Here is a 26,568-nt window from a genome sequence, read left to right on the forward strand (position 1 = left end):
TTAGTAACGTGTATCCGGATATTTAGGAAGTGACGCTTCTCATCTTTCTGTCTAGGCTTTTACACTTCTCTCAGCACCATGGGGTCTGAATTATTATTATTATTTTATTTTATGTATTATTTGTATTACTGTAGAACCTCAGAGCCCTAGTCATGGACCAGGATTCCATTGTGCTAGTTGCTTTACAAACATGGGACTCACTCAAGCCTTCTGGCTAGGACAGTGCTGAGTTACACAAATGCCCAACCCCCTCGAATTTAGTTGCAACCTTTTACTGCACTCTGCTCCTTTGCTAAATAACTGTGTTCTGTGGGTTTTTTTGCAGCTGATAACCTTTGATGCGGGAGGAGTGAGCGGCCACGCTAACCACATCGCCCTTTACGCAGCTCTAAGGTACAGCGATGTTGTACAGTCCATTGCGCGCCTTGCCGAAATGCTATTTGAAACAGAGTGCATGTGGTGCCTGTGGAAGTAAAAGATTAATACTAGAGCCAAGCACTGCCTGGACCTCACCGATTCACCTCAGTCCCGACCTGCAGCACCCTCTGCTATTCCACTTGTGGGAACTGCCCAAAACTCTGCCAATGCACCCGTGACCAGTGCACCCCTATCTGTTCTACTCCTGTGCTCTCCCAATATTTCTTCGCTAGTGCCCCTCACTGTGGGCTTGCAAGCCCCCACTCTGCTGATCCTGTTCTGGGCCCCTTTGTATCTACACTTTCTGACTCCTAGCTTTGTGTTATGAATGCACTTTCACCAAAATGTGATGCACAACTCACATCCCATGTGCACTGATGGATTTAGAAGAATGTTTGAATGGAAGAGACTCTGGCCCCTGAATTCCATTCCCTGCAGTCTAGCAGGCCTGCATCTCTTTAACATCAGAGGGGTAGCCGTGTTAGTCTGTATCCACAAAAACAACGAAAAGTCCAGTGGCACCTTAAAGACTAACAGATTTATTTGGGCATAAGCTTTCGTGGGTAAAAAGAAGTGCATTTTTCCCCCAGGAAAGCTTATGCCCAAATAAATCTGTTAAGTCTTTAAGGTGCCAACAGACTCCTTGTTGTTTTTGTTCTCTTTAACGTGTCTTCCCCCCAAATACAGAGTCACTCTCTGCTCTCATTCATTTAATCCAGCAGCTCCACAGCTACTGAGGGATTAAGTTTTATTTTTAGTGGCTGCTGCTGTTGCTTCTTTAATTTTTTTTGTGGGGGCAGCCTGTGTCACAGAGGAACTAGAGCATGACCACATCACTCATGGTTTCTGTGCCCTGATGAGTTCTCACACACACTGCTTTCAGACAGAGCTGCAGAGCATGTGCGGTGACCTTTCACACGCATTGATGTTCCTGCCTGCTGCTGTTCCCCATATGATTGTATGGGAAAAAAAGCAGCAAAGAGATCGAATTAACCCTCTCCCCTCCCTGTCTCTGTGTCAGCTAGTACCACGTATGGTACTTGCATTGGACTAACACAGTTAGCCTTTCAAACTGTCTTGCAGGATCCCCCAGGCACTCTTGTAGATGAAAAAGGTAAATTGGGGTGCTATTCCAGTTAATTAAATGATTTTGCACCCTGTTTGACCCTGTCACTTCTGCCTCATGCCCTCCAAAGGCAGGGGTCAAGTGGGCTGCATGACCAACCCCAGGATTCTCTCATATACCAGTCTCCTGACATACTGCTTTTGTGGCTGGTCCAGTTGCTGCTATTTCATATGTGTCCAAGCCCCAGATTTGTGGATAGCTATAAAATGTCAGGGCTTGTGGGGAGGATTTGTTTTTCTGCAAGAAATAAAAAGCATACATTAGCATTTTGCTTGAAATCCTCCTGTGGGGATTTTGAAGGCAGCCCCAAACCAACAGAAAAGAAACTTTTTTTTACAAAATTCTTTTCACCTAAGAATGAAGTGATGGACACAGTCCCTGTAATGGGCCCCACCCCATCATCTTCCCATGCCAGTGCTTTGGGATTCTTTGGAAGGAAGTCCGGGGAGAGTCCTCTCTTCTCCCCAGCATGCTTAAAGCTCCCATGTCCCAGTAACCACTCTCTGGCCAAGAGGGGCTGGATGTTTCACCGTGTCTCTGTCAGAAGAGGTGGCTCCAGAAACGTACCATGGTTCCTCGCCCGTTTGCAGAACTCCAAGCCCTTAATGGCCCAGTGATTAAGCCACCTGCCTTATCCCAGTTTTTGCCTTTTAAATGAGTAAGTATGCGAGAGTCTGCTACTGAAAAGTTTCAGAGTAACAGCCGTGTTAGTCTGTATTCGCAAAAAGAAAAGGAGGATTTGTGGCACTTTAGAGACTAACCAATTTATTTGAGCATGAAAGCTTATGCTCAAATAAATTGGTTAGTCTCTAAGGTGCCACAAGTCCTCCTTTTCTTTTTGCTACTGAAAAGTGTTAGTTTGACAGTCCTGGAAGCTGAAATCCTTCCACAGAACAGGTACAGTTTGGACAGCAGCAGTGCAAGTTATCCCATTCTGCCCCCTGCACCAGCCTCTAAAGCATGTGAGGTTGAAGCTTCATCGCCCATTCGATCTGGGGAGACTGCCAAGAATGCTGGGGGTGGGGTGACATCTGTGGCTGATTTGAGACTCGCCAGACCCATTTTACACCCATCAAATGGCACTGATGGGCTTCGTTTTATAGCAGGATTTCTCAAACTGTGTTCTGTGACTAACTGGTGGCCACAGAGCACTTGCTGGTGGTCCAGGAAGAGCTGGCTAGTCACGTAACAATGGTTACTCCCGAGAGAGACAGAGCAGTGGAAAGGAGAGACGAAAGGAAGATCAAAAGGAGAGAATGTGACTATTTTATTGCACTGAAGCCAGCTAACAATACATCTCTGCTGTCCTCATACGCCACCTCCTCCTCATAAGCTACTGCTGCAGTCGCCACAGGGATGCTTTGGGATCGGAAATGGGAGGTGGTTCCAACCCATCATGAACAAGGGGGGAGGTGACCATGAGACAATCCCCTTTTAACATGAAGTTATTTAGCTTGTAAAAAGTTCATGGCATGGACTGTACACTACTCTGTTGTACTGTGCCCAGCACAATGGGTTCTCAGTTGGTCCCTACGCACAACGAGGGTAAACATGATTACTGATGAGGTGCATGCGATGGACAAGTTTGAGAACCCGTGTTTTAGAAGACGATGATTAGAAGCACTTTTGTTTTATAGAGATGGGGTTGTACACTGATGTCATGGATGGCATCGAGGTGATTTTGGTTTGCATGAGTCTCAGGGCATTTCCATTTTAAACAGACCCTCCTGCCTAGCGAATGTGTGTTTTGTTGGCTTAAGATAAAATGGAATGTTCTCTACTGGGGTTTGCACACCCACTTCCTCTAGTGAAATCCATCTCTTCCCATTTAGAATATGAAAGAACAATCCCTTCGCTGCTTAGGCCAGAGCAAACTGAGTGGAAAATAGGAGCTGCTAATTTAACCATTGTGCATTATGTTGTTATAGCAACTGCATCCATAAAACTTATATCAACGAGGCCACGTAGAAAGCTACATCAAGGTATCATTAGTTGAGCAATTCTTGTCAATTCCATTCAGAAAAACGATCTAACTCCTCCAGTTTGTTTCCAAATGGCTGTAAACTCAGCGGGGGGTTCTAAATGAAGCCCTGTGGAGATGGTATTTGGGAGCTTAGTGTTTTATCATTTATGAGCTGATAATGATGCTGTTTGAGTGTCATTGATGCTTTGTTGTGGTTAAGTGCCCTGGCTTGAATCTTTCATGTGCTGTGTATGGCTGCCATGGGAGAGTTGATTTGTATTTGGGACATATGTACAAAAGAAAAATGTATTTGTTGTCCCATGTACATTGTACTGGGACATATTCAGATATGGGGTTTAATTGAATGCCAATTGCAAATAGGTAAAGAAAATGGCTAATATCCAGCCAAATCCTGCAGACCTTACTCTGACAAAACTCCCTTTGAGGCTGAAGACTGCAGAATTTTCTTGACTTAGGAATTCCAGCTCATGCTTAGAGACACGATGTGCAAGGAGCAGGTTCCTCTTCAGATGATTAGGTGGATGATGATGGTATGTGGCACCCACTGCTCCCTTTGTCTTGGACGTCTTCCCACATTGATGGAGAGCTTGGGCCTGATTCTGATCTTACACCCGTTTTACACAGCTGTGCCCCATTAATTTCAATGGCATTACTCCTGATTTCACCATGTAAGTGAAAACATAATGTAGCCCTATGTTTTCCCATGTCACCCTCCTCCCCTTTCCTGGACGCCTCTTCACTCCATCCTGGAGAAGGATTTCCTGGGATGATTCATTTTGAGTGATTTAGTATCTGTCTGTGTTCTAGCTCCAATCTCAAGTGGTGATGAGACTTCCGAAGGAGGAACGGGTGAGGCCTGAACGTTTTCCTTCTGGTGCTGGGACCTCATGTTGCTGTCCCTCCTTGCAAGAGTCAAGGTTGTTCTGTATTGTACATGTTCCAGTGTTTTTTCTAGCCTCGTTTTACTAATTCCAGGGGATGGGGAGAATCAAGGAGGTTAGAGACAGGAGTGCCATCTAAGGTCCATGCAGCCCATCTCCATGGAGTCCGAGTAAAATGGTCTCTCACTATATGTTTTTCTAGAGCTCTGTTCAGTCTGGTGTTTGCGGTCTCAAATGATTGGGCTTCCACCACTTTCCTTGGAGAGTCAGCCCACAGCTATAATACATCACCTTGATTGCCAGCTTATAAATTCCCTTTCTGAATCTCACCTCTTTCCTTCTTCCAGCCTTTTCCTCATTCTTTATTCTGACGAGGTTGTTCTGATGTCTCCCCCTGAGCGGAGAGCCACAAAAATAAACTGAGCAGAAGGCACCAAATTCGTTAGTACTCAGCAAAGCTATTTCCTTGGTAACAGTGACCATGCTTAAACAAAATAATAGATCCCTCTGGGAATAGCCTCCCCCAGATCGTTAAGATTTTAGCAGTTTGTTCATGTAGTTGATTGAAGCTGTAACCTTTCCACACTCCACCCCCACACAGTACGGAGGCGAAAGCAGTGTCAGCGATGAAGCAGCTCCGTCATTTGTGAACTGGAAGATCCCTGGGTCACCCCTTCTCCAGATTACTTTGAATTGGCGAGGCCCCATCCTTTGTTGCTGAAATATGAATGAGCATAGATTGTATGAATGTTTTAAACTGTGTTTTGCCTACACAGTGCGGTTCTGGGTGCAGGGGAAATGCAGCTGGCCAGTCCAGTTAGGGTGGGGGAGGTATTTCAGATTGTAAACATTCAACATCTGGCAAATCTCTCACTGTATGTAACATCCCTGGGACTCCTAGGAGACTGGCTGCTCTTCCTGCTCCACATCTATTTCATCAGATTAATTGGGCAGATTAGGGGACAGGAACCTAAATGGAGCCCCAGCTGCGCCTTGCATTCCCTGCTATGCTCCTGCAAACTGTATTTCCTCAGTATGCCTTAGCAGATAGCCTAGTGAATACAGTGTAGGGTTTTATGTTCCCCACAGTGGGACCCTCTTAGAGTGAAGTCATGGTTTTCATGGAACAATTTCTCTCTGAGCAGAGTGTCACCAACACAGCAATCTACCCACTGGGACTTTGACTCTGCTTCCCTCTCAGTGGAGTTTCCTGCTCTCTAAATTCCCTGTGAGCTAAACCCTGAAATCCTCACTCACTTTTTACTCACGCCTTATTGACTTTAGTGGAAGTTGCTTGTGCTCAGGGCCGCTCAGGAGCTGGCTCATACACTTCACTGGGAGGAGTATTGACTGAATAAAAAGAAGGACCTCAGGATTTGGCCCAATGGAAACTTTGCTTAAACAGTGAGGTCCTAATATTGCAAATTCCTGAGCACCTATGATGTGCCAAGGGCCCTCAATTCCCATTGATTTTAAGGGGAGCTGAGGCTGCAGGTCCCTTAGGAATCTCAGGAATCTTTTAATGCAGAGAGATTTCTTGGGTTCCCTGCAGGACTTCAGAGATTCTTTGAATCCTTTGCTGCAGGGATCCTGCTTTTCCTCCTCCTTCCCCTAGAAGGGGATATGGAAGGTGCCCTGTCTTGGAACTTGCCACTAGCATAACAAAGAAGCACAGCCAGGAATCCCCTGTCGCTTGTAAATGGCTATAAATCGGGTTGGGGCATTTTGGTGCTCAGTGGATGAGTTTCAACTATTTCCGTCTGTGGTTGCTTTCACTGCAGCATCACTTCAAAATAATAATAATAATAAAAATCTCTCAGGAAACAAACCATGGAAAAAGCTCCCGAAGGAGCCCATTTGTATCTTTTCTTGTCATGACCTCATGCCAGACTCTTACATTTCACCCAAACCACAGCACGTCCAGTATGTAAAACAACATTCCCAAAATGGCATCAGCGAAGAGCTGCAACCTCTCCCCTACTTGGAAGTGTTCCCTGGAGAGAGCTGCAGGAGGGGCGTGGGAGGGAGCTAGAAGATTGATTTGCGAGAGGAATATTTGTTAGTATATAGGGGCTTGAGTGGGAGGTAGAGCTTTGCCTCACTCTCTCTCGCTTTCCCTGCAAGCACAGTTCCTTCCCATCTATAGTCCTAAGAGGTATGAATGGATGAGCCTGTTGATTTCTCTGCAGCATTCCAACCATGTGAACCTTACAGTAACATTGCACTGTACCTTGCTCAGCCAGTGCTGTAATGTTGGCTCAGGATGGTGGTACTAAGGTCATCAATAGAGCAGCTCTTCCAGGTGAGAGCAGGGAAGGGTTGCAGTACCAGCACTGAGGACCTTCCATGTTAAAACAGAACTTGAATTTCCAATGGTGCTTTTTCCTCCTGAACCTTTGTGTGCACAAATCCCCTATTCTGCTACTGACTTGAACCTTCCTTCCCTGCTGATTGTGCCGCTGCTCTTAACTGGGGCTTCTCCAGGCAGGCTCCTTGCCGCTATAGTTTGTGGCCAGTGATGATGATTATTACTAGTCCACTCCTGGGGCAGCTCTTCTGTTTGTTACCTTAAGCCTCCCTTTCGATGCCTTTTATTTATAGGCGTAAATATCCTGACTGTCACCCCGGTGGCAGAGCAGAAAGTCCATAAGAGCGGAGTCTGAACAGAGGTGGGTGACTGAAGAAGTATTACAAGGACGGTTTCCTAGACTGGAGGTAGCAAAGGCTGTCATGCGATGGACCTTAGGGCTCAAACCTTGAAAGCACTGCTGTGGGAGCGCTCCCGCGGCAGCGCTTTGAAGGGTGAGTGTGGTCGCGCGCACACGTGGTCCTCCGCGAGGGGATCAGCGCCGAGGGCTGGGAGAGAGCTCTCCCAGCGCTCCTGGTACTCCACCTCCGCGAGGGGATCAGCGCCGAGGGCTGGGAGAGAGCTCTCCCAGCGCTCCTGGTACTCCACCTCCGCGAGGGGATCAGCGCCGAGGGCTGGGAGAGAGCTCTCCCAGCGCTCCTGGTACTCCACCTCCGCGAGGGGATCAGCGCCGAGGGCTGGGAGCGCGGCTCCCAACGCGGGGGCACTGTTACACTGGCGCTTTACAGCGCTGTAACTTGCTGCGCTCGGGGGGTGTTTTTTCACACCCTTGAGCGAGAAAGGTGCAGCCTTGTGAAGTGCCAGTGTAGCCACAGCCTCTGGAGAAGGAAAGAACAGTCGTGGAAGAATCTGTTTAGGGGATTGGTCTCCTGATCACTGCTTTTGAATACAGCCATGTCCTGCATTTCTGGCTTGACTTTTGCTTTGAATTGCTTTGCGTATTCATCACCCAGCGCTTCCTATTTTGTCTATCCCTGTATGGCTAATCCCTTTCCTCGAAACTAGCCAGTAACTAGAGATAATCATAGTTTGAAAATGACTAGAGGCACAATGCAGTTTACATACAATATACGTTTTGCCCAGGTTGATTTACACATGAAATGCACCAGTAAAAGACGATAACAATCTCTTTAAATATTACACAGGGTTAAATAACCTTTTTTTAACCCAAATGGTCCATTTTGTTTTTCCTTCAACAAGCACAAGCCTAGCTATGTAACTCCTGCTGCCATCTACTGGAAATCTGCAGGTCCAGCCAGCAGCAGGCTGGGCCAAAATCAGTGGAGATGTAAATGGTGTTACGTGTAAGCTGTTGTGAGTTACACACAGAGGGGGAAGGCAGAGTTGTAGCTGGAAAAACAGGAACGTTAAAGGGGAATGAGGCTAACCACCCTCCCACTCCTTCAGCATGTGACACCCACTCGGACTTATTGATGTAATTAACACCACTGTTTAGATCTCCCCTGAACTGCGCCCCATCTGCTCTGTTTTCTAAAGACTTTTTTTCTTTTGAGAGGTCCTTCTGGGTTGGGATTGAGGCCCACTGTGGGGACAGCATGGGGGAAGCATGCCCTACCGTTGCCCATGCTGTCTCTGCGCTCTGTGGATAACTAGAGGATAACTGACTCCCGGGCTCTCGATCGGGCACCTCTCCCCAGAATGAAGTCACTAAACCTGCAGACTCTGTCACTGAATGAAAAAGAGAGCAGCTATTCTGGGCAAGGCCAGAACCAGTGTCTATTCACAAGCTGGTTCGAACAATGGAAACAGAAGTGGGTTCAAACACTTGCGCTTGTGGACAAAGTGACATGATTAGGTTAACTATGCAGAGCCCTGTCTACCTGGGCTGGGGAAACCTGGCTAGCACTTCCCTAGCAAGTCCTCTGTTCAGCATGGCTTGCTAGAGGAGTGCTACTGCTGAGCCAGTGTCCCAGGCCACTAGAGACAGGACCCTAAAGAACAAGTGGTATTTGGTAGCTTCTTGCAGAGTTTCCTATATTGTAGCACTAGATGGTGAGAGCCAATTGGACATGGGTGGGGAGTGCTTATGTCCTGCCCCACCAGCCATCCAGCAATGAGGACAAGGAAAGTAGTGATGGATTAGGAGCAAAAGCATTTGTGGGGAACCAAACCTGCTATCTTCCAGGGTCAGTGGGAGCTGGGACATCCAGTCTCTGCTCCAGAAAGCTTATTTTAGGGGCTGGCATTGTGAGTTTTCATGTGTGTGTGTTATTTAGCCCTTAGTGCTTATACGTATTTAAAGAAGGATTCAAGTGGCCTCACTATATGTTCACCATGGTTTCTGTTTCAATTCACAGGTATCTGCACTCAGAGAGGAAGTTACCTGAAGGTACGTCACACATGTTTAAACAAAAGCATCAGTGACGCTGCAGACATGACATGTCTATTGACTTGCATGTTATGTCCAAGTCCCCATTGGAATAATTCACCTCTTCTTTGCAATGCAAATGAAATCTATAGCTGAACTCCTGGTTGCTCTTTCATACTTTTTCCTGAGCTCATGTTCCTGTACAGTCCCTTCTTCTGGGGCTGGGCATTAGCGTGACTCAGGCTGGTTTCCCTCGGGAGTCGGGTTAGGTTCAAAGGCACCCTCTTCTCATCCTGTGTGTTTGTCCTGTCGGGATTGTGTGACACCAACTCTGCTTCTTGGCCTCTTGCTGTGTGCACATAGCTGCTGTTTGCAGGCCTTTGCCTTGCTCTCCAGTTCTTTTGATTTGTCTGTTTTTAGATATAATATTAGGCCTAGACATGAAGGTGAAAAGGGCTTTAGCAATGCAGTCAGATGAAGAACTCTAACTCAATAACATTGTTGCTGAGAATGGTTTTATAGCCAAGTTTAAACGCAGTCCTAGCTATATTATCCTAGGTCAGGTTCCCTCACCAACGTGGGCAATATGAGAAGCACATATTAAAACTGTGCTATGGATATTATCTGGAGGAATGGTCCGTCATACTGTTTGGCTAGGAGGGGTCTCAGCAAGGCCCCTGTCCACACTGCGGGACAACAGTAGCCAAAGCAGAGGAGAGGAAGAGCAACATGCTTCCTAACTACCCTCCTTCTGATGCTTTTACTCCATGCTACCCAATCCCAGAGCAGATCCTCGGCCCTTATCTCTCCCCCACTCCTCCCAGTGATCTGCTCTGGGAAGGAACTCTTGGAGGAGTCAGCTCTGCCCCCAGGCACAGAGATCCCCAACCAGTCCGGTCATCCCCACCCAGCATCCAAAAACCATCCACACTTTGCTGCCGTTACCTTAATCTCAAATCCTTTTTGGATGAGAAGGGTTGTGTGTCATACAGATTTGTGTGTTATACAAGGATTTGAGTGTGTCATACAGAGTTGCTTTTGCTTCCCTAGTGATTAAAGGTTGAGGGTCATCCATGTGGTGGAGCAAGCGTGGGCCCAGAAGCCAGAATCTCCTGCTCTTTTATCCTGACTCTGCCATTCTGTGGCCACAGTCAGGTCACGTCCCCTGGCTGTGCCTTGAGTGTCCCATCTGCGAATGGGAAGGTTCACACTGACCTCTCCCCATGGGGGATCTGGGGGGTTATGTCTGTGCAGCATTTTAAATGGGCAAAGAGCTGTGTGTGTACTGAGTATTGTCCAGAGATTGGGCACAGCATGAACAGCAGGGGTAGCTGCAAAGTGCTGGGAACAATAAAAAGCAAGTGCCTAGGTGTTACTGCCATGCTGCAAGGAGACAAATATGTCAGACCCCATCTGTGATGAACCCCCTTCAACAGGCTAATGCAGTTTGACTAGACTTGCTTTAAGCATGGTTTGGCCCTGCCCTCTCAGGCCAGAGAGACCATGTCTAAAACTGGTTCAGATAACCAATGTAAGACCAGCATAGATGGCGCCTCAGTTTCTCTGGCAGCGCCAGTGGGCTTCTGAAGATATGCATCAGGCTAACTGCTCTGATTACATCACATCTTACATGACCTACAAATGCCAAAGGAGTCGGGAGCTCCCATGTTGCTGCTTACATTAAGCCTTTCCAAATATAGTTCCAGTCTCATTGAAATTCCCGGTATTTATAATTCGATCTGGCAGGCATGCAGGGCCATGCATCAGAAGGGCTTAATGAAATGATAGTGACGTCGGGCCCGCCTTGGCTGTCTGGAGCACAGCTGAAAAGCATACTCAGCCCAAGGAAAGGGCCTGCTCCCTTGCCAGGAACTAGGAACTGCGTGCATTGAACCTGTGTAAGCCCATGGGATCAAAGAGCCCACAGGAAATGATTCTGCAAATAGTCTTTCACTGGCATTTTGGGTAGCGGTATGCAAATGAGTACCCCGAGCATCCCACTTTGCTTCCTAATTCCCATATTGAATGTGGCCACAGCAGGAAGCTGAGTCCTCCCGGCCAGCTCTGAGCAAGCAGGCCTGATTCAAGAGCTGGGGACAGCTGGTTTACACACATCCACGGTACATCCACCTCCTGGCTATAACCAGCTCCCAGCCAGAAGAGCCAGTGCACTAACATCTAGCAAAAGCAATGCAAGCCCCCTGTCATAGATAGCTCTGTAAGAGCCTACGTCATTCCAGGCACACTTGTTGCATACGTTTGTTGAAACAGAAAGCCAAGCTGACTGGGCTTCAGAACTCCAGCAGCTGATCCGCTAGCTAGAGAGGTCACACTAGCCTGGCCAATTGGTAAAGCAGCTGACTAACAATCTTAAATCTATCCTGAGGTCACAGTCACGACCGTCTCCTCCACAGGTCTTCGCCTGAGAGTGTCACAGGAGCAAACCCATCAGTAGCGCCACTTGACATTCCCTTTCTTTTACCCTGGCTGGCAGGAAGGGCTTTGAATCTCTGAGCCCTTCCCATCTGTAGCTGGACTGTACATTCCCTACCAGCTTCGTTTCATCTCTTCTTCTCATTCAAAGTGATCTCTGCTGGTGGTGCCTCATGACCCTGGTCGTATTGCTAATGCAAACAACTCCTTTATTTAAGGTTTAAATTGTGGCTGCCTAAGCTGTTCCCGCTCTGTGCATAGAGGACTTCAGCCTGTGGGGCAGTAAAACTGGCACCTTTCACTAAATTCACTTGCAATGATTTTGCTTTCCAGTAGCAATGTAGTGAGCCTTCCCAGCTGCTAGGGATCGGGAAGCAAAGGGCAATGTGGTTGCAGATGAATTAGTATTTCTTAGAAAAAGATGATTAGGGAATGGGGGAGCAGCCCAGACTTCACAGTCCATCAGTGTTTAACCCTAGGGCAGGCCATCCCTCTCTTCCCAACTTTGCACTTAGGAGCTCCGGAGGCTCTGCCAAGGCTTGTAAACAGTGACCCAGGTAAGGAAAAGGCCCATTGCACTATGTTTGCTTTTTGTACACCCCATTGAAAAGGGCTGAGATGCAAACAGGTGGCTGATGGAAATGTGGAATACCAGGGCAAGGGAATCCATTTCAGTGGCTCTCCTCTGCTCTTCCACACAGCAGGGCATGATCCAGACCTCTTCAGCTGGAGTTACCCAGCAAGCAGATTTCTACACTTGAGCAGCCCAGAGGGTCTCCGTCCACATCCCCTACTGACTGAACACAAAATGGATCTGACAGGCCAGGCTTTCATGGGTCTCCTTAACTGTGATTGCAGAATGGGTGGGCACTGCTGGTTTGCACACACACAATGGATGTGCCTGCAAATTTTCATCGGCACTTAAGGACGGTCGACAAGCCCTGGAGTTAAAGAACAGCAAAATAATTCACTTCTTGGAAACAAGAAATTGACTTTCTTGGAGGTAAATGAACGGAAGCCACTTTCCACACCACCAAGTCACTTCAGTCTGTACCACTGTCCCCTCTCGCTGGGAGCCACCTTCGCAGCATTGAGCTGAATACGCTCAGCAGCCTGAAAGGATTACACACCTTCTATGTTGATGGCAATGACCAGGAAGATGAGCCAGAAGTTAAACTCAGGTCTGAAATGAGGTTTGGGCCTCATTGTCAGGTCCAGGAGAAAAGCCTGAGCCCCTGCCCCCCATTCTCACCTTGTGTTTCTCCTGCACCACAGAGGGTCTTTGGTGCAAGGGAAGGGGAGTGGTACAAAGTATCCCTGGCACACAGGTTTCAGGGCTTCTGGTGTCCAATACTTCCACGTGGTCTAGTTGTAAGCAGCCTGGTAGGACAACAGGCCCCTCCACCCTTCCCTAACCACCTGTGCAGGGAAGGCACAGTGACCTTTAACAGGCCAGTGTTCCACTGAATTGCTGCCTCTTCAACTGGAATGGATCAGGTACATGGTACAGCTCTGACATGACGAATGTGCTGAAGGCTTCTGAACTTGCTGCCATCTGGTAAATTGGCACACTAGCTTGTATATGATGGTTGCTTTCTTCCAGTTACAGTTACCATTGGAGAGCGCCATCTGCTGGAAACGTCTCTTTATGACCTGGCTATTTTTCTAATGTCAATATTAACGATTTATCACCTTCTGGACAATATTTACTCTGGCTTATCTGCTAACATCAGACTTCCTCTGTCAGGTCAGAGCCTGCAGCAATGTGAACTGATGTGACACTTCTGTGAAAACTCCAAATCATATACCTTGTGTCACTCTCTATTCTAGCACATTGGATCAGGATGGAAACCTGCTGTTGCCCTCTGACCCTCTAGCCCTGCCCACTTGCAGATGCAGAAAGTAATGCTGAAAGCTATCTCAGCTCTGTCAAGCCTGCCAGTGACTAACCCCTCAGGAACAAGTCAGCTGCAAACCCTGCCAGAAAGAAGACTGGGAGAGGTTAGTGCTGATCTAGTTAGATTGTATTGGCCAGGCTTTAGTCATAATCAGGCAAAAATCATCTAATAACCAGGGACTAATGCAAAAGCAGGAACAATTATGATTTTTGTCTTTGGGAGTGCAAAAGGAAATAGAGAAGGTGGGGAAAATCCCTTCACCTTTCCTTTGGAGGGAGGAAGAGGAATTGAGGGGCCTGGAGGCAGTGCTGGAAGGAGGGGTTTCCAGAAAACCTACAGTGGTCGTTCACTGATGGCCCCTGATGAAATAAGAGCAAAGTTAAAAAGTGGGTTGGTGCCACTCCTAGGAATAGGTGAGGGGCAAGCATATGCTCCGACTCATTTGTGAGGCTGGAGAAAGTTGGAGGTCTTGCCCTGTCTCCATTCTTTGTTCCTCGGCCCAGAATATTCCACAGCTTCCTTCTAAATGTCTTTATCAGCATGCTGCTCCCCTCATTCTACACCTCAGAGACCTCTGTGTGGCTTCTCCCCCTGCCTGTCTCCAAGAATTCCACAAATAGCTCGCTCAGGGTATGAACAAGAGTTGTTGCTTTCCCACCCTGGACCTGAGCCACTTTTGCACTACAATGCAGGTTTTAGTGAAACTAACTTGTGCTTGATCCTGTGAAATCAGTGGGAGTGAGACTGTTCTGCACCCCTAGCACCAGGCCCTTAGTAAGTAATAAGTGTCTGTCTAGAGAACTCACAGCACAAAGGCAGCACCCCAAGCTGCCAGCTACTTGGCGGGCACAGAATGAGGAATGCACATTGCCTAGGGACTTTTAGGAGGGTCTCTCTTTTCTCCTTGTCTTGGAGTCAGTCAAACCTCAGCTAACTTCTTCCCTCAGAGAACAGTGAGCCACTCCTGGATTTCAGCATCATGTCCCATTTGTCTGAGAACAATCAATTGCTTCATGTTCACTTTGTGATCCTGAATCAACTTGCTTCATGTTCACTTTGTGATCCTCGTGCCCTGTGAGAACATAATGACAACGGAGAAGGACCTCAGTCCCCAGCTGAAGCTGTATTAGATGTGTGATCTTGGGTTCTCCTAGGGTTAAAATGATACAGACGTTGTGACAGTTCAGGCCTCCCTTTGCACCCTCCCTTCAGAGTTTCATTGAGATTGCAGGGGCATGCTGCAGTGCATCTGATTGCGGAGCCTACTATGTCTATACAAAGTGACTCTGTTCTCATCTGTCAAACTCCAAGTAGTGCCTAAAATAAGGAGCATAATTACTTCAGCTTCTGAAGTGTCAGGAAATCTCAAGGCACTTTCCCAAAGAGCTACATTTCCTTAATGGGACCATCAGCTGAGCTCATTAATAACTACAGTTTAGCCATGAAAGAAATTTAGCAATTAACTTTTGAGTTCAAAGATTTCTTAGAAACAGGGGAAAGAAATGAACCATAGCTGAATCTGTTCTGCATGCTCCTTTCACCCCCTGCATGACAAACATCTCGGTGATGGGTTTTGAGCTCCTGTTAACATGTAATCACCTGCCTGTGTCAATATCTCCTGCAGTCATTCCTGGACACTGAAAACACTCGTTTCTGTAGCAAAGCATGTTGAAAATTGGAATAGAATGACAATCAAATGAGCTTGTTTAACTACCTTCAAATGATACAGTGTTGGCATTCAAAGGGCCTTCCCATGCATTTCAATGGGAACAGGACTGGGCTCAAATAAGTTCAGAAATAATTGAGATTGTAATAAAAAGGCATCCAACCTTTAAACCCAGGTTTTCTTCTTGGGAGTCCAAGTTTGCTGTCAGCAGAATAGCTAAGAAGCAAACAGAATTGAATAGAAATTCACATGACACAAAAGTAGGTTCTGACAGAATTTGGACTCCTGGTGGGCTGTCGTACAGGAGGCTGGGGGCTTTGCCTACCCTCGTGATGCTGTGAGCTTGTAATCATCTTGTTGTCTTGCATGCTTTCTCCTGTTGCTCTGCTCAGGGTGCCGGGTCCTTACGCTCAAGTCAGTAAACCTCCTCCGGAAGTACATCTCCATCCTGGATGTCCCCATTAGCTGCCTCCAGTCCCAGGATGTTCTCTTTATACTAACAAAGGAGGAGTCTGAACAAGCCAAGGTGAGATGCACTGTTCCTGCCCAGTCTGTTTGATCATTTCAGAATTATTGTGAGAGCTTCAACAAAAAGCGCCTCATGCATGTAGAACTTAAAAATATATATACTGCACATGGAGTGTAATTGTCACATTTCAAACAGTCTTTGATTTATGAAGCATCAGTGGATTTGCTTTTAGGACTATTTGCTTGTCAAGACAAATTGCTTTGTACGCCGTTCAGATGGTGGGATTGGGCAGCTCTTAGACCCTGGGTGGCCAGAGTGCACTCTTATATTTGATACAGTGATGTGGACTATAGAGACTACAGTTCCCAGCATGCAGTATTCTCTCTTGATCTGCCCTCTGCGTTATATGACTACTTGTGGCAGCAGGCTCTTAGCAGGTTGCCCTGTCTTTTGGGCAAACTTTGGGTTATTCTACTGTGTGCGATCGCTATACATTCTTGTCAAGAAACATCTAATCACCATATGATTAGAGCTCCCTCCACAATATATTAAAGTAAACATTACAGAGCAAACAGTGCTGCTAATCTACAAGTAACACCCACAGCACTGTCATAGTTGTGAGGGTAGTAACAGAAGGTTCCAAGTACAAAAATTCCTCTGATATTTCAAGCCACAGTGGCTAGAACCTTGAATCTGACCTTCCTACTGACACTTACTTTCCAAGTGGCATCTCATAAATACATGAAATGGGCCTCAACTAGCAACATCTGGTCATATGCAACCACTTGAAAATATCCCCAGTGATTCCAGTATAGCACTGTTTGAGTTTAGTCAGAATCCCACCGCTGCTAAGCTGTGTTTGTGCTGGTCCTTTGGTGGGTCTCTGAAGATAGGTTTCACTGTAAATCTAGTAGTGAACTTTACAGAAAGCCCTGAAAGCTGTCTTCCGAATGGGTTTGGAAGGTCTAATGCTTTCTCGCATATTTTTATCTTTCTAGAGAGCCATGCGGTGCCATCACAGCCAGCTTCTCTGGTTCCGCCACACCTATATCCTGTTCTCACGCTTTATGGTGATCAATTCACTTTGCCTTCTGTAAAGGGAAGGAGAATCGTACACACTTCCAGGGGGGTATTGAGAGACCAGAGAAGGGAGACAAAGAAAAGAGAGGCTCTTCTTGACCAAGCACTGTTGAAAGCTCTTGCTTCTTTATTGTCTCAAGAAGAGGACAGAATTCCACCTTCTGTGTGCCCTGCAGCCTTTCAGATTGCAGAAACAAACTGTATTTACATCCTTCTAGGTGTCCTTTGCCTGACAGCCTGGGAGATGCCTGGGTTCAAACAATTACTGAACTCCCATTGTAACAGCTTAAATGGTCTTAGAACCACCAGCAAATCAGATTGATCTGAGTCTAATTACTAGTGAAGTAGAATTTTGAAGGTGTTTAGAATACAGCATGTACTTTATGTGCTTTTACAATGGGTGTCCCCAGGGAGACAAGGCCCAGATCGCCACCTGGTGATTCCTGCGTTTTACCCATTTCCCTCTGCTGTAAAGATCAAGCACCAGGAGTGATTTGTCCAAGGATACACATTGTCCCTTGGGGTTTGAACCAGGATCCTCACAGCCCTCAGGCTGTAACACTGAACCACCCAGGACTGCCTGTCAGTCAGCCAGTTCCTGCTGATGGAGGGCTGGTTTCTTGACTTTAAAATGCCAAAACTTTAGGAATAAAATATTAAAAATTAATAATATATAACTAATATAATTGCACTGAACTCTTAATGTTCCTTCCCTCTCGACCCTCCCAGCCACCCTGTGGTGCGAGCTTTACTCTGCTGGACTGTACCTCGTGAAACACTAGTATTTATTCCTGCTTCCAAACAAAGTCTTTGAGATCCGCTGAACCTAAGCTGTTTTTTATCAGGATGTGCAGGGTGTACAAATGAAGTTACAAGTGAGAGGACGCCAGCCAGTCCTTTGACAGAATAAATATATAGACATAAAAATTCCAGATGCACTATTTGAAAAGCTGCCCCCTTCCTCTTAGCTGCCAGGAGGAAGTGCTGGGTTCTGGGTTTTGCAGCCCACAGATTCAGCAGGTAAGTGACAGAGAGGTCAATTTTCAAATATGTATTTGTAATTTTTAAGTCTACACAGAGATTTTAGTAATAATTGGAATCTTAAAGGAGAACTTTCACACCGGAGCAAACTAAATAATACTCAGCATTTACAGAGCACTTTGCACTCATCATTGAGTTATTCCTCACCACACCTGTGGGAGATAGGGATGTAAATACTATAAACCCCAGTGTAAAGATGGCAAAAGCAGCTTGCCCAAGGATACAGAGCAAGTCATTGCACTGCCAGGATCAGAGCCCAAATTCCTGGCTCCTAATTCCTTACTCAAATCACAACACCCTCCCAAACATAGCTATTAAAAAGATACTAGGGCAGAACTGTACTCTCAGTACTTAAGCACACAGCTAGGGTTGCCAACTTTCTAACTGCACAAAACCGAACACCCCTGTCCCGTCCCCTGCCCCACCCCACCACTCACTCCATCCCCCCTCCCTCCATCGCTTGCTCTCCCCCACTCTCACTCACTTTCACTGGGCTGGGGCATGGGGTTGGGGTTTGGGAGGAGGGTGAGGATGAGGGCTGGGGATGTGGGCTCTGGGGTGGGGCTGGGAATGAGGAGTTTGGGGTGTGGGAGAGGGCTCCGAGCTGGAGCAGGGGGTTGGAGTGCGGGGGGTGGGGGGGTGGGTGAGGACTCTGGCTGGGGGTGCAGGCTTTGGGATGGGGCTAAGGATGAAGGGTTTGGGGTGCAAGAGGGGGCTCCAGGCTGTGGAGTGCAGGAGGGGATGTGGGCTCCAGCTGGGGCTGTGGGCTCTGGGGTAGGTCTGGGAATGAGGGGTTTGGGGAGCAGAAGGGGGCTCAGGGCTGGAGCATGGTGTTGAGGGGTACAGGAGGGAGTTTGGGTGCAGGAGGGGACTCCAGACTGGGGCAGGGGGTTCAGGGTGCTGAGTCCTGGCAGCACTTACCATGGCTCCCAGAAAGCAGCTGCCAGGTCCCTGCATCCCCTCGGTGCATAGGTGGCCAGGGAGGTTCCACGTGCTGCCCTTGCGCTCGCACCCGCAGCCCCCATTGCATTAACTTCAATGGCAGTACTCTTGTGTTGAAAGTTAAACACGTACGAAGAACTTGCTCAATTGGAGCCTGTTATGCCAGCATCGGCCTGGTATAGCTCTAAATCCAGAGTAACTTCAGTGAAATCAATGGAGAGACCAGTGTAACAGAGCAGAATTGGGAGACGTTATTTCACGTAGTACAGTTGTGTAAACCAGGGGTTCTCAACCTTTCTCTTTCTGAGGCCCTCCCAGCAAGCATGCTATGAAAACGCCACAGCCCCACCTGGGCCACAACAACTGGTTTTCTGCATATAAAAGCCAGGGCCGGCATTAAGGGGTAGCAAGCAGGGTAACTTCCTGGGGCCCCATGCCACAAGGTGCCCTGTGAAGCTAAGTTGCTCAGGCTTCTACTTCATCCCTGGGTGGCAGGGCTCAGGGCCCCGGGCTTCAGCCCTGCATAGCAGGGCTTAGACTTTCTGCCCTGGGCCCCAGTGAGTCTAACACTGGTCCTGCTTGGCAGAACCCCTGAAACCTACTCATGGTCCCCAGGGGGCCCCGGACCACTGGTTGAGAACCACTGGTGTAAACCAGATCATAACGCAACTGGGATGTGTCTATACTAGCCAAAGACAAGATGGTACAATCTTGCAACAGATGTAAGAACCTTGTTCTAACTAATGTGATTTGAACTCTGCTGCAGATAGGGGCAGCGTCAGAATAAGGCAAAGAGGAAAAATCCCAGCTGTTGGGTAGGTTATGGAACTGGTGTGGTCTGACAACTGAATATAAAATGAAAGGAGGGAAAAAAACAGGCAGCACAGAAAGATTTATTTAAAAAAACAAAAAAGAGATACTTCCTGAACAGCTCGGCACAGGGGAGCTTGAACTAAGAGGTTACATGATGGCCTGCCAATGGCAGTGCTCCAAGCTGAGCACTTTGGTGCAGAGGCTGTATCATGGTTTCGACATGCTCCTGATGGTCTTATGTTCCTTCACGGCCTTCTCCCACTCTTTGCCATTTATCTCCTCCATGATGGTGCTGCGCATGGTGCCCTCATCCAGGCAGTGGGGGGCTATTCCTGGAGAAGAGGGGGAAACACAGAGAGAAGCTCTCCCTTTGAAGCCAAGGAGAGCTAGTCTCTCAGTTTCATGGGCAGTGAATCTCAGAGGGTGGTGATGGTGTCGATACAGCTGCAGCAGGTGAGAAACCGTAGATGGCCAGTGGCCCATTGGTCACAGTTAAGACTTACACAATAACGAGCTGCTACTGAAAGTTGCAGCTTCAGATGTTCAGTACTTTAGAAGCAAGCTGTATGATGCACAGTTATTGTGCTACTGCTCTTGGCAGAGTGCTAATGGTCATCATGGTCAGTATACAAGAGCAGCAGGGGTTGAATTTGTGTTGCCGTATGTCTACCAGGTTTCTTCCCTGTTCTGTTTACCTACCATAACCATCTGGGTTAGAACGAGGAGTGTAAAAGCTCTGCACACCACAGGTCTTACAGAATGTGTGCTGGGCGCGGTGCGTGTTGAAGGTGTACGTTGTTATGTTATCAGCACCCTAGGCAAAAAAATACATGATGAAGGTTTGCCAAGTACCCAGAAATGGGTCATTTTTTGTCACTTACATCCCACAGGCTTGTAATTAATAAATGTAAAATTGCAGGCACAAGAGCAGAAGCCTAATTAAGACTAGTCTAAAATATCACCTGCTATGTCTTTATGTGAGTTACAGTTAAGAATACTGCAGGCATGCTATTTTGTTCCATATATTTATCTCCTTCCCCTACCCTCTGTGCTTTATTTTCACATACACCTTTCCGCCAGACAAGCCTAACAATTGCCATGGCTTTACTTTCTGACCACTGAAATGCAGTCACTGAACTCTCTCTATTACAGCAGGTCTATTACAAAGTGCTTAGTTTTTTTTAAATGCTCCAAAGTAAACATAATTGGAGCTTTTCCTCCTAGAAGCAGTGGACAAATTTCTGTGTTTATCTGAGACCATCCAACTATAAAAGAAAATCAAATTAAATGATGCTAGAAGCTGAGAAAAATTAATCTAAAAGCTACAGTCCTCAGAAAACTTGGAATCCAAGAGCCTAACCTGAAATATGCCCTTGTAACAATTAAAATGTAAAAGAATTAAGCCTGTAATCAAAATTTAAAAATCAAGTTAAGGAAGTCTGAAGCTGATCTAAAATAGAGGCAGAATGCTTTAGAGCAATGTGCTTGGACCTAATCCACAGCCCAATAAGTCAAGACTCACACTGATTGCGATGGGCTTTGGCTCAGGTCCTTAGCCCATTAGGAGTATGAGTGTGACAGTAATGCTCTTTATTGTCGTCAGTGTAACACGGACTTAGCATATTTACCTGGTGTACACACCTCCTGGGGTGTACATACATCCCTGCCTCATCTTTTGAAGAGATATATTCACTTTTCAAACATGGAACTTCCCATTCTGAGACACGTTAACATACACATACAGCCAGGCTTCTAGGATCCAAGTGGATTTTTCGTGTCTCCAAACACATCTCCTCAGACAGACACAGACAAATTTAGGATACAAAGCTGACCACCATCTGAATCTTTCAGAATCAAATATCTTGACAGGTACCCATACCCACTGCACTCATAAACCCTAACCTACCTTCAGCAGCTTGAAGTGTGAAGCCGGGACAATGAAGTGTCTGTTCTGTTTCTTTGTGCAAATACTGCAACTGTACGAGGGGAAAGAAAAAGGAAAAAACCATGACTATTCTATAGGCAGTTATAACCTGCAATGTAACAATCATATCTAGCCTAAAGCTCTCAACAAGTTAGATTTCACTGAAAACTATAATCATTTTTACCTAGTTGTCATCAGGGTGGATATTAGAGAGACAAGAGATTCAATAGAAGTTGGTCCAATAAAAGATATGACCTCACCCACGTTGTCTCTCTAATATCCTGGGACCAACACAGCTACAACAACATTGCAAACATTAGGTTTGATGACAGGAGTGGACAGACTGCAACTATGGCATATGTATTTGTGTATGCGTGCATTCCGTCTAGAGACTTACGTTTCCCTGTAATATGGAAAGTAAGCTTATCAAAACTGAGCTATATAACTGTCTTCTCTCCACAATACAACTCTCAGTGGATAGATCAATGCTGAACTGTGGCCTTGAGAAATCCATGTAAAGTTTGCCAACTTAATCCAAATGCTACCAATATTAATTACTTTGCAAACCAGGGAAACAGATTTGTAGTGACATCTGAGCTAGAAAGAAACTAATTCTGAGTCTGTGGAAAGACCATACTGAAATTAGACTATTTTATAGGGCTTCAATATATATCCCTCACCACATGTTGGTAGTAATGTGTTCTCCGTTTGATAAGAGAATGCCAGGAAAGGACCAAACCCCACGACCTTGAGAGATCTGTTGGAAAGCATTTTGTTTTGATGATGTATAAAATGCAGGTCCTGAGCATTTCTGGTTGTTAAAACCTTGACAGTTTTTTTTACAAGCACAGGTATGAATCATGAAACTGTAGCTGAATTCCAATGTAAGTTGTTGCATTCTGCTTACCTATATTTCCCTCTGCAGACCCATATGGAGCTGGTATTCTGCACTCCTTGTTGTGCAGAATCCTGTTAAACATCTGCCATGTTTTACTCCAGATATGGCTACATTTTAGTATTGGGGTAAGTGGTTCCTGTATGTATAGGAGTTTGTAAAATTCTGTATATATGTAAGATATTGTTGTTAATAATGATACTAAATATAACACTTTGCATGTGTTTAGAACCTTCCATTCATGGATCTCATTAAATTTATTTAGCTTCACAGCATCCCTGCAAGATATCCAAGTATTACTGTCTTCATTGTGTGGCTGAGGAAACTGAGGCATAGATATAGTAACTTTTCAGGATTACAGGGGAAGTCTGTGTAATTATTAACTGTAGTAGTTGTAGACTGTGTAATAATAATCATCACATCTTACCAAATTGTAATGAGCAAGTCACTTTGATCTGCATTTACTCTTCATAAAGGACATTTAATATTTTCCGTATATAGAGCACTTGAAGTCAATGGAATTTCTCATCTGGATTTAATTGGACCTTGTACTAGGGCCATAGCTAGTATTCCACAAAATTTAAAAATGGGGTATTTCTTTGACTTTTTTTATGTCTACTGTTTCTGGCCTATGAGAGGCAGATCTCATCCTCAACAATCTGCTAAAATTGCCTGTAATCACACACCTAGTAGCGATCTCAGTAAGGATCCCTGTAACCCCAACACTGCTACAGTCTCCCTGTTCTCAGCTGCTTTCCAAGCACTTGTTATCTCCCTGACAACTGCAGCTTTTGCCACAGCCTCACCCTTTCAGCTAGGGCATAAAGAAAACACGAAGTTGTCACTGTGCTGCCCAGAGAGAAGTGCACAGCACCTTCCTTTCTCTGCCAATCAGCACATTGTGCACTTGCAGAACCAGCACCAGAAATCAACAGTACTGACCTACTCAGCTGGGGCTGCATCCTACAGGAAATAGGTTAGACATCGGTCCTGCTACTATACCAACTTCCAGTGGATTTCTGTTTGGTAAACACTTTGAGATCTTTGGATGGGAAGTGCTAGAGAAGGGCAAAATATTTGGTTATTCAGATTTGGGGATGGCAAAATAAATAAATAAAAAACACCCACTTGCAGTCAAAAATGTGCAGATCTGTTGATGCCCAAACCTCGAAGCGGATAGCTCTGCAGTGACAGCCTCCTGTGTACTTCACCAGGCCTTTGTACTCACTGGATGGAGAAAAGGCGCACGCACACAAAAAGAGAGGATTTGTGATCAGACAATTCTAGTTGGCCAAGGAAGCACTGAGATTTCATAGTGTCCAAGTCAGCTCTACCAGAGTCATTATCCACTCAGATTACTTAGCAATGGGGGACAAACTGAAGCAGACCCACCTTCCCCCAAACACATGTCCAAATTCTGACCTCAGTTACAGTAGTGTAAATCTACTGTAGAGTAACCCATAGAATTCAGTCAAATTATGTAAGGATTACACCAGTGAAATTAAGACTAGAATTTTCCCATGTTCCCACCAATTCTGCTCCAGGATGATGTTCATTCTAGATAGAAAGCATCACTAACTTGCTTCCATTTTAGAAGCTGGAAACAGAGACGATAAGTAGGATTTAATTAGTTTAAAACATTTTAATATGTTTTTGAAGTCTCCCAGCTGCACTCACAGACTCAGGAAGCCTCTGCTTTTTGTATTTCTTTCACTCCCTTAGGACTTTGCCATGGTAACGTAGCTAAATCAACATGCTAGATCAGACACAAAGATACGAAGTCCCTTGCTTTTCATATTATCAATTGCATGTACTGACAGTTTGTTCAGATCTATTAATGGGAATACCAAAAAGATAACTATATTACACACACGTTCAGATGGGACAGCAGGATTAGAATATGAGCTTGGTAGATGCGTCACTGTAAACAACAGAAAAGAACAGGATAAAAGGATTTTTACTTCCCTTTCATGTGAGGTCCCTGAAACATGAACAGATTAAGAGTAACAGCCCACAGATTCCATGGGAAGAAAATAAACTCTGTGCTCCACAGAAGCCAGTGTTTATCATTGTGAAAATGCTGACAAGAGGAATATTACACTGAATAATTATATGGACAGGCTTCAGGTACAGCAACTGTGGCACTTATGGGGCAGAGATTCTGGGCTGAGAAACTGCCGAAATACAAAAGAAAGTCTTTTTGAAGATAATTAAGTAGTCTGACTAAATCCAACGCTGTACTTGGCCCCTAAATCTGAATACAAAGCAGAGATATGTGTCCAGTCAGAGCTGCTGTATGTCTAGCCCTTACCACTTCTCTGGATGTGATTATAAGATGTGTGCAATGAACCTCCCACATTATTACCAAAATCAACACCTAGATATTACACTGATAAGCATTTTAGAAACACTTAGATAAATCTAAATGTAAGAGGTCTGGATAACACTGCCAGGTAACACTTATTTGCATTGCCATTAAGAATCAAAAGAAAGGTGGCTGGGTGAGCCTTCCAAAACCATGTTTTTGGAAGGCTTAGCCTCCATGTATTGGCTTGCTTATTGAGCAAGAAAAAGTTTGCTGTTAATTTCCCATAAAATCCACATTTTACTCTACACATGGATTCACGAAAGTCATTTATGTGGCTAAAGCAATACGTGAAGGAAAAACTGTGGAAGGCCCTACTGTCATTCTCTCTCTCCAAACCCAGAGAAGCATGGTTTGTAGATGTATGACCCTTCTGACTCCATTAATTATTAACCAGGCACTTATCAGACCACATTGATAAAGGTCCACAGGGAGCACTAGCCTGGCTCGAATCAGCATTTCTAATGAGGGTTTGTATATTTACATTAGTTACATTAATGTCCTTTGTCTAAAAGTACCTAATTGTAGGTTTATACCAAACACAGAATGCAAAGATGGAGAGAAGGTCTATCAGGGCATCAGTCATGTGGGTTACACCCACCTGAGCCCAAGGGGGAGCAGCCCCCTTCAAAGCCACAGGGTAGATGGGGTCTAGGGGAGAAAAATATACTGTCCTAACTCCAGCTCTAACAATCATGGGCCCGCTCCCACTGACTTCAGAGAGAGCGGGTCAAAAACGTACAGATGGGTCACACAAAGTAACGCAAATAAAATAATCTGCACAACCACATTGTTGGCTGCCGAGAAATCCTTGGGCGTGAGAGATCCTGTCCAAAGCGATGCTGCACTCAGAGAGGCCCCTACCCCGGAGGCCAGGAGGGAAGATTTAAAGAAATGCAGGTGGGACCCAAGCAGCATGCAAACCTGCACCATCCCAACTGCAACGTGCGCACCAGCCCTTAAACGGCAGCAGCACGCCGCAGTGACAGGATAAGCTCGCCGGGGGGAGGGTCGTTTCTGCCCGCACCGGAGCGAATTGGAGAGACGCTGCCCTGCCTCGGTGGGAAGAGCTTAGTGCCTGGCGACTCCCGCGTCCCCCTCCTTCTACTCACAAGGTGTCCAGGAGGAGTCTGGCTGCCTCCTCGCAAGTCAGGCGTTGCCTCTCCTGAAACTTTACCCAGCGCTCCCCCTGCGCCCCCAGATCGAACCGGCGGAACTCCGGGGGAGGCAGCGGCGGCTCCCCTGGCCGCTCCCGGGGAGCCGCAGGCTTCTTGCCTACCCACGTGCTCTCTTTTCCCCGGAGAGAGCGGGCGGCAGCAGCCGGAGACGCTGCGGCTGGGCTTCTCCCCCGAGATTTCCGTGCAGAGCCTGCCTTGGTTTTCCCCATGCTCCTGGCCCTGCACCCCCGTAACCACAGAGCTTGCGGCTGGGCCCCTCTGCCTTGGGGCCTTTTGCTCCGTTGTTGTGATCTGGAGTTTAGGTGCAAAGGGACACTCTGGGGCTGCTGCTTCAGAGTCCAGAGCCACGTGGACTGGGAGGGTTTGGAGCCAAGTCCTTGGGAATGAGGAAAGGTGGGGAAGGAGAAAGCTGGATCCTGCCAGTTTTTGACACCCCCCCTTCTCCCCAAAATTCCACTGCTTACACGGAGAACAAGCGTAACCCCTCCTATTGCATCCAGTGCCCAGATCCTGAGGAAACCCAGTACAACGGTGCCACAAATACCTAGATCAGGCACCTGAATCCAGACAGTGATGAGACCCCCTAATTCTACTGCATAGGCCAGGGTAGATGTTCCTTTTACACCAAACACATAACCCATCCTGGTTAAGGACACTGCAAATACCGAGATCTAGCACTTGAATCCTGCCAATTTTTGGCTCCAATCCCTAAAATTTCACTGACTATACAGAGATCATCCAGGTTTGTGCTGCCCTGAT

The 26,568-nt window shown here is 46.4% G+C and overlaps 2 protein-coding genes across 2 annotated transcripts in view; one reads left to right on the forward strand and one right to left on the reverse strand.

Annotated features, from left to right (window-relative positions):
* PIGL (phosphatidylinositol glycan anchor biosynthesis class L) overlaps positions 1 to 18,181 on the forward strand; it is an 86,715-nt gene extending 68,534 nt beyond the window's left edge. Inside the window, exons 4-7 of the mRNA XM_084650761.1 lie at positions 326 to 393; positions 9,095 to 9,126; positions 15,495 to 15,628; positions 16,570 to 18,181. Coding sequence (XP_084506887.1) covers positions 326 to 393; positions 9,095 to 9,126; positions 15,495 to 15,628; positions 16,570 to 16,668 — 333 coding nt within the window. The 3' untranslated portion in view covers positions 16,669 to 18,181. The remainder of the gene's footprint in view (positions 1 to 325; positions 394 to 9,094; positions 9,127 to 15,494; positions 15,629 to 16,569) is intronic.
* A 1,330-nt stretch (positions 18,182 to 19,511) lies between these two features.
* Positions 19,512 to 26,139, reverse strand: CENPV (centromere protein V). The gene is made up of 5 exons (XM_084650696.1): positions 25,744 to 26,139; positions 23,395 to 23,493; positions 21,354 to 21,423; positions 20,147 to 20,261; positions 19,512 to 19,779 (listed from the first exon to the last, which is right to left on the reverse strand). The coding sequence occupies exons 1-5, from the start codon at positions 26,016 to 26,018 to the stop codon at positions 19,655 to 19,657; spliced, it is 684 nt and encodes a 227-aa protein (XP_084506822.1). The 5' UTR covers positions 26,019 to 26,139; the 3' UTR covers positions 19,512 to 19,654.
* Positions 26,140 to 26,568: the final 429 nt, after the last annotated feature.

This window comes from Lepidochelys olivacea (assembly GCF_965140295.1).
Source record: "Lepidochelys olivacea isolate rLepOli2 genome assembly, chromosome: 17".
NCBI classification, from domain to species: Eukaryota; Metazoa; Chordata; order Testudines; family Cheloniidae; genus Lepidochelys; species Lepidochelys olivacea.

What these genes read in the sequence shown, in the direction of transcription:
- CENPV (XM_084650696.1), bottom strand. Translation starts at nt 26,018, where the DNA reads ATGGGGAAAACCAAGGCAGGCTCTGCACGGAAATCTCGGGGGAGAAGC. An exon ending in AGACTCCTCCTGGACACCTT is followed by an intron (nt 23,494 to 25,743) that starts GTGAGTAGAAGG and finishes TTCTCCATCCAG; the next exon opens with TGAGTACAAAGGCCTGGTGA. An exon ending in TTCTAACCCAGATGGTTATG is followed by an intron (nt 19,780 to 20,146) that starts GTAGGTAAACAG and finishes CCTCTTCTCCAG; the next exon opens with GAATAGCCCCCCACTGCCTG.